Source organism: Tiliqua scincoides, chromosome 11, assembly GCF_035046505.1.
Source record: "Tiliqua scincoides isolate rTilSci1 chromosome 11, rTilSci1.hap2, whole genome shotgun sequence".
Lineage (NCBI taxonomy): Eukaryota > Metazoa > Chordata > Lepidosauria > Squamata > Scincidae > Tiliqua > Tiliqua scincoides.
This window is the reverse complement of record NC_089831.1, coordinates 24641658-24655850: the sequence shown is the minus strand read 5'-3', so window position 1 is coordinate 24655850 and position 14193 is coordinate 24641658. Positions and strand designations below refer to the sequence as shown.

Sequence of the window (14193 nt, the reverse complement as noted above, 5' to 3'; positions counted from 1 at the left end):
GGGGCCAGCCAAGGGGAGAGCCAGGCAGGGAGGGAGCGAGGTCCGCCCCGACGGAGCCTGAGACCCCCCCAGCCCCTGCAGGACCGCCCCAACACGAGCGGGGGGAGGCCCCCACCCCAAAAGGGCTGCCACCCTGCCCTGCCCTGCCCTCGGGAAAGACCCCGGGCTCTCCCCCCCCCTGCAAAGACAGGCGCAGCAGGGCTGCCCTGGTCCCTCCCCAGCCCTTCCACCCCGGTGTAAACTGTCACACAGAGAGCACAAGCCTAGGCGTGTCTACTCAGAAGTAAGCCCGACTGCGTTCAATGGGGCTTGCTCCCAGGAAAGTGTGGACAGGCTTGCAGCCTAAGTTCGCTGGGGCTGTATGGAGCAGTGGCATAGCTGGGGGGGGCAAAGCACTAAGTTTTGCAGGGAGCCTCACCGTGGTGTGCAAACACCCCCCCCTCCGACCCACTCAGGGCAGGGGGAGCAAAACTGAGGGGGTCAGGCTGCTTGCATGCAGCGGTGAGGCTACCCGCAAAATTTAGTGCTTTGCCCCCTCTAGCTACGCCACTGGTACGGAGTGCATAAGTTTCCTCAGGGCCTCTTTATCTACACATCACCACCCTTGTCCTCAGGGCTGGGAAACTGTTCTCCAAACCCCAGGCTGCCTCCACTGCATGGCAGGTTTCCTGCTGGTGAGAGGAACCACTGGCGAGAGCTCCAAGAGCTCCATCTCTGTGCTGCTGGCTTCAAGCTTTGGAAGCCAGAGGGAAATTTTCCCTCCGAAGCTGAATGCTGAGCCTGCATTTCTTTGGCTTGTTTCCTGAGGTTTGGGAAGTTGGAGCACACCTGCTTCCTGGGAAGTCACCAGCTTCCAAAATCTCAGCCATGCTCGGAAAGAGTTGCTGGATGCGAAAGAAAGAAAGAAAGAAAGAAAGAAAGAAAGAAAGAAAGAAAGAAAGAAAGAAAGAAAGAAATCTGTGACTGCAGGGACTCCAGAAGCAAACTGTATTCCTTTAGATACTGGCTTATTTATATTTCTCTAGGCCTTCTCTGAAAAAGATTTAACAGGGAGCATGAAGCACGGTACACATCTTATCTTCTAAAGCCAAGGATCAGCCATGTCGTTTTAAACAAGTGATTTTCAACCTTTTTCATCTCAAGGCACACTGGCCAACTAAAATGGTCACGACACACCATCGTTTTTTGGACAATTGACAAAGCACACTGTGCTGGCAATGGGGGACTCAAGTCCCCCAATAGCCCTGCCAATAATTGCCCTCTCCCAAATTCCCACAACCTACCTGGGGACCATTCGCGGCACACCAATGTGCCACTGCCCAGTGGTTGAAAATGGCTGTTTTAAACAGTGGGAATATTCTCCAAAAGTGTGTGAAAAGTGGCCAAGCCTTGCTGAGATGCCCGTGAGGATGCAGAAGTCTCTCCAACGGTGCGAGAGCCGGATCACTCCCATGTAACTATTTTCCCAAAATTGCTTCCCTCCCCGCACCCCATAGGATATACAAAAATGCCCAGTGAAGCTTCCAGGGCTGCACAGACATCACTGGATCCCTCTGCAGAGCCCGTGCACTGCCTCCATCAAAATGAATTGAGTCCGGGTTGACATCCAGAGCGCTACAAGTTGTATCTGTGGCGAATGACGTGCATTTGCTCTTAGCGGTACTATATATATATTGCCTATATATATATATAGGCAACCTTCAGTCTCGAAAGACTATGGTATCGCGCTCTGAAAGGTGGTTCTGGCACAGCGTCTAGTGTGGCTGAAAAGGCCAATTCGGGAGTGACAATCCCTTCCACTCCAGGAGCAAGTGCAGTCTGTCCCTGGTCTGTCTCCCTGGCTATGGGCCTTCCTTCTTTGCCTCTTTGCCTCAGACTGTTGGCCACGTGTCTCTTCAAACTGGGAAAGGCCATGCTGCACAGCCTGCCTCCAAGCAGGCCGCTCAGAGGCCAGGGTTTCCCACTTGTTGAGGTCCATTCCTAAGGCCTTCGGATCCCTCTTGCAGATGTCCTTGTATCACAGCTGTGGTCTACCTGTAGGGCGCTTTCCTTGCAGGAGTTCTCCATAGAGGAGATCCTTTGGGATCCGCCCATCATCCATTCTCACAACATGACCGAGCCAACGCAGGCGTCTCTGTTTCAGCAGTGCATACATGCTAGGGATCCCAGCACGTTCCAGGACTGTGTTGTTAGGAACTTTGTCCTGCCAGGTGATGCCGAGAATGCGTCGGAGGCAGCACATGTCGAAAGCGTTCAGTTTCCTCTCCTGTTGTGAGCGGAGAGTCCATGACTCGCTGCAGTACAGAAGTGTACTCAGGACGCAAGCTCTGTAGACCTGGATCTTGGTATGTTCCGTCAGCTTCTTGTTGGACCAGGCTCTCTTTGTGAGTCAGGAAAACGTGGTAGCTGCTTTACCAACGCGGTACTGCAGAGCGGTACTTAGCGGTACTGCAGAGACAAAAATGATGAATGTTCTTCATCTCCGTATTCACACCAGGGGAGTTTCTTGGAAGGCTGCTTCTTAATGGCTCCAAAGACATTAACATTAAAACACTGCCACGCATTCCCTGGAAAAAGCGTCAGCAGTTTTCTAGGCAGGATCCTGAATTATGAGCAGGCACATTATATTTATATATATATATATATATATATATATATATATATATATATATAGAGAGAGAGAGAGAGAGAGAGAGAGAGAGAGAGAGAGAGAGAGAGAGAGAGAGTGCAGCTTGATCTCTGGTCAGGTTCACAAGGGGCTTATCGGGGCTGGCAATGGGTGAGTCTCACAATATATACTTTGTATATATAGAGTATGTATACTCTCTCTCTACACACACACACACACACACACACACACTTTGTCAGCACTGGAAAGCTGGATAGGACTAAGCCCCCAGTGAGCCTAGCAATACCCGCTACTATTTTTCTCTGTCAAAATCAGCAGAATTTTAATTAGCGCCCCTGCTTGTCACTGCTAGCGGGTGTTGCTAGGCTCACTGGGGGCTTAGTCCTATCCAGCTTTCCAGTGCTGACAAAGTCACAACACAGCTCTGAGATAAGGGAGCCAATGTTCCTTTACCCCAAGGAGGCTTCTGTGACTGCCCACCACCACCACAGGATGCAGTCCTGCCTTGTTGGCATGGCTGCGTCGGTGCTGGGAAGTTGGATAGGATTGGGCCCTTGGTGTGCAAAATGCTTCATCAACAGACTGTCAACATTTCTCCTTCAATATGCTGGAGTTCCTGCAGACCTGTATCCTCCATCATATTCCCCCCCCCCCCATTTTTAAGAGTCCAACACACTGACGCAGTCCATCTTTTGCAGAAAGACCCCTTCCAGCAACTCACAATACTATTTCCTGCACACACAGAACAAGGGAATGGATTCATCTCTTGGAAATATCTCAGCACGTTCATGGCAAGGGGTCAGAGGAATTACAACACTGAAGCAAAGAGCTGAGATAAAATTCACGAGGCTATCTTATGCCATCACAAAGAACAAGCTGGTTAACTCAGAAGCAGACTGCAAAAGAATATATGCCATAATTAAGTTAAACCTTGCTCTTTAGAGATGTGGCTCTTTAATCTAACCTAATCAATGGGGGGGGTGGTCCTCTTGTTCCTGTGGAGAGACATTTTCTCAAAGCTGAACATTGCAGGGCCCTGACCAACATTTCTGCCACAGAGGAACCTTCACAAAACAGTGACACAAGATCACAAGAAGGGGAACCTTTTAACACACAAAAGGCAGGCTGTTCTTTCAAACCCAGTTTATTGCATTTCTTCTTAACACGTCTTGCTTGACGCCATAGTCCAAGACATTTACTAGCCAATTGACAAATCCATTTACTTTTGCCAGAAAGCTATCCGACTCTAGGGAGAAAGTCAGACAGGACTTCTCAGAGGGCTTGCATGTGTGAATACATTACAACGCAAAACAGGATGCAGTTTCTGAAGAGGGCAAACGACACACATCTCTCTGAGTCCTGGTTCAAGTCAGTGCCTTTACACTTTCTTGATCCTCCAGGTCAGATTCTGATGTCTTGACTTTGCTGAAAGAAAAGAAACAAGAGGAAATGCACAAAAGTTCAGTGAAGGCCACTTCAGCCCCACTGATTTAGGCAGAGTCCAGCAGGAAGTGGCTTGAGTCCTAATATGTGTGATCTTGCACAACTCCCATTCATTTCAATGTAACTATGCAAGGGAACTTCCCAATGGTTTGTGAACTTTGGTGGCCAGTGGTCATTTGTGCAGAAGAGAAGCTTGAGTAGACGATGCTTCCCTTTTTGGTTGCAGTACCAAGAGGTAACAGATGTCTCTGACTCTAGGAAGTGTAAAGATGCCTCCTAAGTGGTTCTTTGGGCAATTCCCTAAAAGTTAAGTGAGAAACTGGGAGGGGGGGGGCATTACAGATGTATCTTACACAGTATGGGGTAAGGGGATTGAAGGCAACCACCATCTTAGGGTACAACTAGTTTACTCAGGCAAATGCTGCCAAACGCAACATGTATGAAAACAATAATGTGCTTTCAGAGTTAGCTTTTTTCCTCACTAAAAATATGACTTTTTTTTTCTAACAGCCAGAGAGGCAGAATTGCTCCATTCATCACTCGCCCTGTTCGCAATCAAAATCAGACATAACCCCTTTTCTCTTTCAGAGACCACAATGAATAAAGCAAACTTGATAAGAGACAAGAAGGGCTATTCAGGGCTGCAGAATGTCAGGTTCAGTGGCAACATTAGAGGGTTACAAAGCACTAAGTTTTGCACCATGGCATGGAATTGGCTCCCCCCACCCCTTTGGAACCATTCTGGGCAGTGGGAGAAAGCAGAGGCAATACTTCCATTTTGTTCTTGTGACCCAGAATGGCTCCAAAGGGGACAGGCCCCTTGCACACCATGGTGAGGCTCCCTGCAAAACTTTGTTCTTTGCGCCCTCTCTAGCGACACCACTGATCAGGCTGATTCATAGGATTATCGCTTTAGAAGAAGCATAAATATTATGTGGAACAGGAAGAGTTGGGGAACAGGTTTGGGGACAGCTGACACTCCACCTATTGGGGTTGTGGCAGGGGGTTATCCTTACTCCCAAGTGCTGCTAGTCCTTTGACACGCAGACACACGCTTACACTTGGCCTTGTGATGAGCTGAGTGGCAAAGGGAAGGGGGCAGTTCCCGTGAGTGGTGGAGAAGAGGGCCAAGAAAGGGTTGAACAGGATGTGAATTGTTCAGCCCTTGCTATATTTAGCTTGAGGATGCAGCTCAAGGCCTGGCAGGAATGACCAGTAGGACAGAAAGAACACGCAAAGATGAAAGAGCTGTCTGGGTATGAGTAACAAAAAAACAGAATATAGAGTTCTTGGATCTAATATCACTTGCCTGCACAGGATCTGGAATCAGGCAGTAGTGTAGCTAGAGGGGGTGCAAAGTACTAAGTCTTGCAGGGAGACTCCCTGCAGCGTGCAAGCACCCCCTCCCCTTCAGAGCCATTCCAGGCAGGGGAAGGAGCAAAACAGTGGCATATGCTCCAAAGGGGCGGAGAAGAAGGCTTGCATGCTAAGGGCAGGCTCCCTACAAGATTTAGTGCTTTGCACCCCCTCTAGCTATGCTACTGGAATCAGGGTCAACTTTATGTAAATTGGATCAATTGCTCCCAATTGAGCCCTGTGCCTAAGGGGGCCCTGTGCTAGGGTCACCTGCTCTAGTCTTGTCAAATACACACAACAACAACACATTGCAATGGACACCTAACACCGCACTGCGGTTTTATAAAGAACAGCAATGATTTTAATTCTCTTCTGAATTCTTAAAAAGTCAAACAAGTGGTTTTGTAACTATTTACTTTTCAAAGGGAATCTACACATTTTGTAGGCTTCCAGGTCTGCAATTTTATATGAAAATGTGCTTAGATCCATTAACTCACATGCAATTTTTAAGTACAAGTTTTGATAGCTTTCCATTCTACCACAGAGGCAGGACAAAGTTCCAAACAACACAGTCCTGGAACGTGCTGGAATCCCTAGCATGTACGCACTGCTGAAACAGAGATGCCTGCATTGGCTCGGTCATGTCGTGAGAATGGATGATGGGCGGATCCCAAAGGATCTCCTCTATGGAGAACTCGTGCAAGGAAAGCGCCCTACAGGTAGACCACAGCTGCGATACAAGGACATCTGCAAGAGGGATCTGAAGGCCTTAGGAGTGGACCTGAACAAGTGGGAAACCCTGGCCTCTGAGCGGCCCGCTTGGAGGAAGGCTGTGCAGCATGGCCTTTCCCAGTTTGAAGAGACACTTGGCCAACAGGCTGAGGCTAAGAGACAAAGAAGGAAGGCCCATAGCCAGGGAGACAGACCAGGGACAGACTGCACTTGCTCCCGGTGTGGAAGGGATTGTCACTCCCGAATTGGCCTTTTCAGCCACACTAGACGCTGTTCCAGAACCACCTTTGAGAGCGCGATACCATAGTCTTTCGAGACTGAAGGTTGCCAACACATTATAAATTTTATGTCTATCCTGAAGATTCTATGGATCCTGGTTGTGAACCTGCAGCCCTCAAAAAATGTTTCCAATTGGGCCCCACAGCTCCTAAGGCCAGCCCTGTATGGAATGCTCTTCATGGGAGAAGTTCCCAAACATTTTATTAAGAGGATGTCCCCAAGGAATGATACCTTTGGTGCAGGCACCAAGTACTGAGACTTTGCTCTGACTTTTCTTCATTGTCCATTGTGCCAAGTACATTGACAAATCCCACATGGTGCACTGGTGAATTGGAAACCCAAACTATTTAGGAATTACAGGCACCTCTTTTGCACCCAGTGCTGGGAATTAATGTGCTATGAGAACCACTCTGGGTAGAAAGCCAGGAGGTGGTGGGACTAGAGTAAAAAGGAACAAAACCAAGCAATTTCAGGGATTATTTCAGTTCATTCCATGGGAGCTCGCATGGAGCTTCAAGCAAAAGCCTCACTTTTAATGAAAGCAAATGAATGCAGGTTGTGTGCTGCAGGGTGGAGACTGATCTTAGAAGAATGTTTCTGGGAAGAGAGCCTGGTAGAGGACTGGAGAACTCCAAGAAATTCAGCTGGAACAAATAAGGCATTTTCAGTTGTCCATCTCCGCTGCTGTTTCTTCCAGGGGGCACTAGCCAGATCTGGGTTTTGCTGGAGTGCCACAACTGGGCCTCTCACTGCAATTCCCTCCCTATAAAATCAGCTGTCAGGGAAAGGGGGATTCGCTTTGGTTTGGGACTGCAAGGGCAGGGGGTCCAACTCTTCCCTCCCCATCCCCCAGCCCCAATCCAAACACGCCACGGAAGATAAAGTTTTCCTTTGCATGGCTAATAATACCTTTAGGAACATACTGTAATTTACACCAGGGAATTGACTGGGGGGGGGGAGCTACCTTTGGTGACCCTGATGCAAACCAAGAGATGTCCCCCCACTCTCCCAGTTGCGTTTATAAGAGTTACATTGGGAGCTGCAGTCACAGAGTTCCAATGTAGTCTGCAGTTTCTGGTCCCAAAGACATTTATGAAACTGACCTGATCACAGCAAATCTCAGTTATTAGGAACGAGGAAACTTTATGGTGGTGGTGGGGGAGCGGAATTCATACCAGCAGTTTAGTATCCAAGTGAATTTGTGTAAGAGAACATGCATGCTGGGGAGGGGCGGGGGGGGGAGAGAAGAAATGCCAATGTTGTAAAAGGGCCTTAATACAGTAACCAGTTGGAATCCCATTTCCACACAGGTCATCATTGCCATGCTTTAGAAAAATGCTGTCAATTAACACATTAAAAAGGAGAAACTGAAGATGCTAAGTCAGCTTCCCAGAGAGGTAGTTTTAAAAAGATGTGGCTTTTGAACTCTGATGGCTTTATTCTTCTCTCCCAGTGCTCCTGCTAAGCCCTGCCTGTCAAAACAGTAATTAAACACCACCTGCTAAGCGCCTTGTGTGAACATGTGTCAGGTGGAGAGACGGATAGCTTTTGGTTGGTGTTGGAGAAAATCATTTAATTTTCCTGCGAAGATTTCCATTCTTTTTATTAACTAAGGGAGGGGAGGAAGGTGGGCGAGTCTGGGATGCAGTCCTCCCAGCATGCATCACTCTCCTCATCCCTTGCAACCACACACAGTGCCAAAGCGGAAACCGTTCAGCAGGTCACGTCATTTTGGAAGCCAATTCTGACCTCTCACAGTTGGCTGTATTCCATATGCTCTCAACCTCCCACTGTCATCAATGCAGGAAGTGAAACACCCTACTAGGTTATTTACATTATCAGCAAGACTACTATGATTATGTTTAAGATCTGTATCTAGTGTGATCCCATAACAACTCTGTAGTTGGTTCTCTCTTATTTTTCTCTCACAGGTAAGGAAAGGCTCATATGTAGTCCACCTACATCCCCCTTAGAGAGTTGCTGGAGAAGAGCAGAAGCTGATCCTTAGGAACTTTCTCCCCCCCTATGACTTGGGAAGAACAAATATCCATGCAGATCTCCCAAATTCTCCTCATTAGCATCCAATATTCTGAAACATGCAATCATATCTGGATACAAGGAAAAGTGTCATGTGTTTCAGTGATAAACAACGATTGGCTTACACTAGGGGCAAAAAAGGAATTCAGCTACAGGTCTGGCACAACACTTTCCATTATATTTACCTTTGTTGTGGTCTGGTCTTTGGTTTGTGCCGCTGAGAAATCATCTCTTTCTGAGAAATAAAATAAAAAGTTTGCCTCGGTAACACTGAAATGGATTATTCATCTCTCTTGACTCCCAGTTTCTGCTCCCTTCAGTCTGGATAAACATTTCCACCTCTCTGTTCCTTATGAGGGGGCATCTTCAGCAAGCCAATTCCTTTAAATAATTCTGCAATGGTGACTTCTTCTACCCATTTTTTTCCCGGTGAACCAGAGAAGTGTATGTGCTCTGCTCTACCTGTACTGTGCAGGCATTAAAGCTTTTGTCATCTCTTCCAATCTGGCACCAACTAAATTAAATCAATTATTATGACCGGCACAGCAAATATACACAATTTCTTACTATACATCACACGCTATGGCATGCCAAAAATCCCTAAAGATTTGCCCAAGTCACAGAGAGAGATACATTCAGGAAATAATAAATACCCATTCTCACCATGATCCTCTCTTCCCTTTGCTTCCTCAGTAAAGCAATGATTTCCTCTCTTTTCTTGGCCTGCAAGGAAACACAGTTGCAGTAGTTAAGTGCAAAGAAAGGAACGTGGTGCTCTTTCACAGAAGTACCCCAGAGAAGCCTCTTTCCCAGTGAGCCCGATGCTGAGGTTTTCATTAAAGAAAACATACAGGAAAAAAAGAAGGGAGCCAGAGGAACGCCATCATTGCGTGCCTGACCACCCTAGTGGTCTATATTTTTCAGGATATGCTCCGACTTCCTCCCAAAGCAGAAAAGGGCACAATGAGCTTACAGTATTTGCTTTAAGACATTGCGTGTTTTGTCCTGGGAGTTGTTTGGATTGAAGAAAATAGCCTGGAAAACAGTCAAGTGCAAGGAAAAGGGGGAAATGAATTCATTCTTAGGAAGCTCTGTCAGCAAATCGACTTTCCACCAGTCACAGAATGTACTCTTGTGAAACTTCTGTTCTTACACGAGCCCCCTTTCAAAGGATACACTTAATTGTAACTTAATTCCATCATCTTTCGCACATGAGAGTGCAATCCTTTGCATTTCTACTCGGAAGTAAGTCTCACTGAGTTCAAGGGCACTTACTCCCAGGTAGGTGTGTATAAGATTGCAGCTCTTTTCTATAATTTACTCAAACCTTGCAATATCTGTGTTTGGATTAACCCATTTCTGCCTAGCCCCCAGGCGTACACATTTGATCCCTGCTGCCTATATGCATGTTGGGCAGAAATAGCTTCAGTATCTACAATGCAAGAAATACAACCTCCCTACTCCAGGGTTCTCATAAAACAAGAATACTTCCCCATCACAACCACTTTGAGAAGTAACTAATTAACTCTATGCTAGCTGAAATTGACCAGACCTGCCAGTGACTGATGTGCAAAGCTGCAGACTCCAGACCTCATCTCTTTGTTGCCGAACTATTTAACAAAATAACTGAATAATCAGAGGATAGGCTCACTCCACTGGCTAATCCAATTTCCACAAGATTGGTTTAATGGATGCTACTGCGTAGATGAAATCCATTATATGGTTATTAATTGCAATAAGTAGGAATGCTGGCTTGCAAGAAACAGCTGCAAAGCTCAGCACTTTTGAACCCCTCCTAAAGACTGCTTGAATCTGGCACCCTTCCCAGTTTGGCGATATGAAGCATTCCACTTTCAATAAAAGGGAAAACACCCTAAAAATTTTACTAAAATAAAGGAAATTCCCTCTAATTATAGGCTAGCAGCTCTAGTACAAGATTAGACCGTCCTTTGGTTTAGCCAGAAAGTAATATAACTTATTCTTATTAATTTGGTTAATGAAACATTTAGCGCCCAATTCTGAACCTGGGCCAGTGCCAGCAAGAAGAGGAAGAGCCACTGCCAGGGGTTGGGTGGTGGTGCAGGCTCTGGGGTGGGGTGGGGGGATGGAACGAGGGTGGGGCAAGGAACTGGAGAAGGGGGGTGGGATCGGTGGAGCTCTGCTCCTCTGTATCCTGAACTCCATGTCAAGCCAGAAGGCCTGACACAGAATTCAAGTCTGTGCCAGCAAAATAACTGGCGCAGACTTGAGAACCCCCACTGTGGGGTTTGGGGCTATTTTCAGGACAGAGTAAACGGTGCTCTGTCCATAATTACAAAACCGGTCTTGCAAAGTGGTGTTGCTGGACTTGGTGGGACAAAACACATCTTTGGCCCTGAACACTGTCTGGAGAACAGGGTGTTCCCCAAAACGCAGAAGTTGGCAAGCCCTGATTTTGATGATGCAGTAGTAAAAGGGTTTGCTTCCTGTTCCATGACAACACCACTGCAGTAAAAGTGTTGCAGTGAGGCCGTCTCATTCTTTTCAAATTGATGTTTCTAATCCAAGGGGCTGGTGCGTCCTCCTCTTCCTCAGATTTACAATGCAATGTAATTATCTCAATTTCCTCCCTGAAAGAGATAATCAAATAGAAAGCCCTGTACAGAAAAAGCAGGGGGCATTTCAGAGCTAAGAACGGTATCCATGAACCAGGGTTACAATATACAAAGAGAGGTTTCTTCCTTATATACTGTGATGTATTACAATCCTAATCCTCTCCAGAAAAAACAAAACTGTACTAGGAAAGATAATTATTAATCTTGAGGGTTACAAAAGTCACAACCAGAAATTCTCACCTTCTGAAGGTATTGCCCTTTTTCATCAGAAGTATTAGGCTCAAGAGGATTCTGAGTTTTCTCTTCTTTTTCTAAATAAAACAAATGAAGGTTAAATAAAGGATCTTACTGAATAATTCCATTTGTTTGGACTAGTAGTTAGTAATGGCTGTGCAAACAGAGTTAAGCGATTGGTAAGTTATGCTTTTTTGTTTTTTATAGATTAATTTTTTTTTTTTTTTACAAAATTGAGAAGTGCAGGAAGTTGTGTTACCTGCTTTTATTCCAATGGCTCCTTTGTATAAATTACAATTATAAACTGCTTTAAAAGTGTACTAGGTAGGTGATGTAAGTGGTATAGTAACAGCAGATGCAGCCACATGAATGTAGACCAGCCATTTTCAACCACTGTGCCGTGGCAATGGTCTGCAGGTGTGCCGCAAGAGTTTTGGGGGAGGGTCATTTGATAATAGGGCCAATGGGGATGTGAGCTCCCCACCAACAGCACAGTGTGCCTTGTCAATTGTCAAAAAACTAATGGTGTGCCTTGACAATTTTAGTACCTTGTCAGTGTGCCTTGAGACAAAAAAGATTGAAAATCACTGATGTAGACGTTAGAGAATGGGTGGTTTTTTTTTTTTGCAGATTTTGTTTTACAAAAATGAGAAGTGCTGAAAGCAGTGTTATATGTTTTTATTTCGTTATCACTGAAAGAAACCACCTCTAACTATTAGGAATGGGTTTAACAACACGAGAACACCAAAAGTTCCCACAAGGCACTATTTCTGAATGTTCCCTTATGGAAAAGGGCTCTGCAAGGAGAAAATCAGCACGTCAGGGGGAACGTTTTCTCCCTATTGTGGTTTTCAACTTGCAGGGAAGGTTATTTTAATTAACAAAAACTCACTGTAGGGGAGATATAAAAAAGGGGGGCACCTCCTTCCACCTCAGGACTGAACCACCTCGTTGGGATGTATGGGTAGCAAAGCTACAGGGCAGACCCCTCTGTTACCAGCTGGCACTGAGACCAAGAAACATGGGAAATGTCAGCAATTGGCTTCACGCCTTTTTACAATAAATATGGACCAGCATCCCAAAATAAGCAGGTACCTTTCCAAGACAAAGCCACATACTTACTGTCAATGAATGAGGCCTGGGAAAGAAAAGATCCCTTTTCTGCAAAGGCAAAAGAGAATCATGGTGAGCTGAAAATGCACAGAAGGTTAACACTATTTTTCACGACTGCAACCATCCCTTCTGGGGGGTGCCGAGTGCCCCAGCATGCAATTCTATGCAGGTATCCTCTGAGGAAGGATTCCTCTGAGGAAACAGATTCCTCTGAGTTCAACAGGACTTTGGGCCCAATCCTATCCAATTTTCCAGCACTGATGCAGCCCCAAGATGCCCTTATCTTGAGAAGGCCTCTGTGACGACCCCAACACCATGGAATGCTGCACAAGTCCTGTTGGCACAGCCGTACCAGCACTGGAAAGCTGGATAGGGCAGAAACGTTGGGTAGGAAAGAAATGTGAGCACCCTGCACTGTTTTGGATTGCAGGCAGCAAATGTTACCCTGCGCATGCCTGATCTCCTCTGGTCTCGGAAGCTAAGCAGGGTCAGGCCTGGTTAGTACTTGGATGGGAGAGCGCCTGGGAATACCGGGTGCAGCTTATATCATAGTCTTTTGAGTGAAGGTTGCCAACCATTCTGATTGCAGGCCAGTGGCGTAGCTAGAGGGGGAAAGCACTCATTTGCAAGGAGCCTCACCATGGTGTGCAAGCAGCCCCTCCCCTTTGGAGTCATTCTGGGTGAGGGTGCACAGCAGAGGCCAATGCCAGAGAAGAGGTTTTGCCCCCCTGCCTGGAATGGCTCAGAAGGGGAGGGGCCCCTTGCATGCTGCAGGGAGCCTCCCTGCAAAACTTAGGGCCAAATCCTATCCAACATTCCAGCCCCGGTGTAGTAATGCCAATGGGGTCTGCACTGCAACTAGTGGAGGGAGGGTAGTTATGGAGCCTCCACAAGGTAAAGGGAACATTGTTCTGGCCTCTGGCTGAACTGCAGTTGCACTGGCGCTGGCAAGCCGGTTAGGGTTGGGCCATGAGTGCTTTGCACCCCCTCGAGCTACGCCACCGCCGCAGACAAGATGCCACTGCTGCGCCCAGAACCCCCCGCAAGCAGAAAGCCAGGCGCGAAGCTCGCTGAGCTGCTGCCTTTCCAGCCGCGGGGAGGCCGGCGGGGCGCACCGAGCAGCTGGAGGTGGGAGCGGCGCAGGGCGCAGGACTGGCTGGAGAGCAGCAGCGCGGCGCAGACGGAGCTGGCGGCGGCGGCGGCGGAGCGGCTGTCCGCGCGCGGGCCCAGGCGCGACTCCAGGGGCGGCTGGAGGGTGACGGAGCTCCAGAAGCTCTTGGCCAGCGCCACGTCCCGCTCGGCCGAGCCCGCGAACACCAGCGCGCCCGGCCAGCCCGCGCCCCCGCCCGCCCCGGGGCTCTCCCGCGAGGAGGACGGCGGCGGCGCGGGGGGCGCCCCCGGAGGCGCGGGGCCGGCGGCCGGGCCAGGACGCGTCTCCATGGCGCGCTGGAACCGCCCTCGCCCCACGTCACTCGGGCCGCGGCTGCCCCGCCCGGAGCGCCCCCTGCCTGCGCCCTGGAAACAAGGGGCCCGGCCAAGTGAGGGCGCCCCCTCGCCGGTGCCCCCAGCGCAGGCGGCCCCTCTCCGGCCACGTCCCAGTCCCCCCAGTGCAGACCCCCCCCCCTCGCTGGCCAGTTCCCAGTCCCCCCAGTGCAGACACCCCCTCCCTGGCCACACCCCAGTCCCCCCAGTGCAGACATCCCCTCGCTGGCCAGATCCCAGTCCCCCCAGTGCAGACACCCCCTCCCCGGCCAGATCCCAGTCCCCCCAGTGCAG

General features: G+C 48.4%; 1 protein-coding gene across 1 annotated transcript; it reads right to left on the bottom strand.

Annotated features, from left to right (window-relative positions):
- Positions 1-3757: 3757 nt before the first annotated feature.
- On the bottom strand, positions 3758-13857 carry HOATZ (HOATZ cilia and flagella associated protein). Its single transcript, XM_066639165.1, has 6 exons — positions 13533-13857; positions 12427-12465; positions 11311-11381; positions 9140-9199; positions 8662-8711; positions 3758-4054 (listed from the first exon to the last, which is right to left on the bottom strand). The coding sequence occupies exons 1-6, from the start codon at positions 13855-13857 to the stop codon at positions 3994-3996; spliced, it is 606 nt and encodes a 201-aa protein (XP_066495262.1). The 3' UTR covers positions 3758-3993.
- Positions 13858-14193: the final 336 nt, after the last annotated feature.

Excerpts from the sequence above, each read along its gene's own strand:
- HOATZ (XM_066639165.1), bottom strand. The coding sequence starts at position 13,857 with ATGGAGACGCGTCCTGGCCCGGCCGCCGGCCCCGCGCCTCCGGGGGCG. Across the intron at positions 12,466-13,532 it reads CTCCCACCTCCAGCTGCTCG|AAAAGGGATCTTTTCTTTCC; the intron begins GTGCGCCCCGCC and ends TTGCCTTTGCAG. Across the intron at positions 9,200-11,310 it reads AAGGGCAATACCTTCAGAAG|GCCAAGAAAAGAGAGGAAAT; the intron begins GTGAGAATTTCT and ends GTTTCCTTGCAG.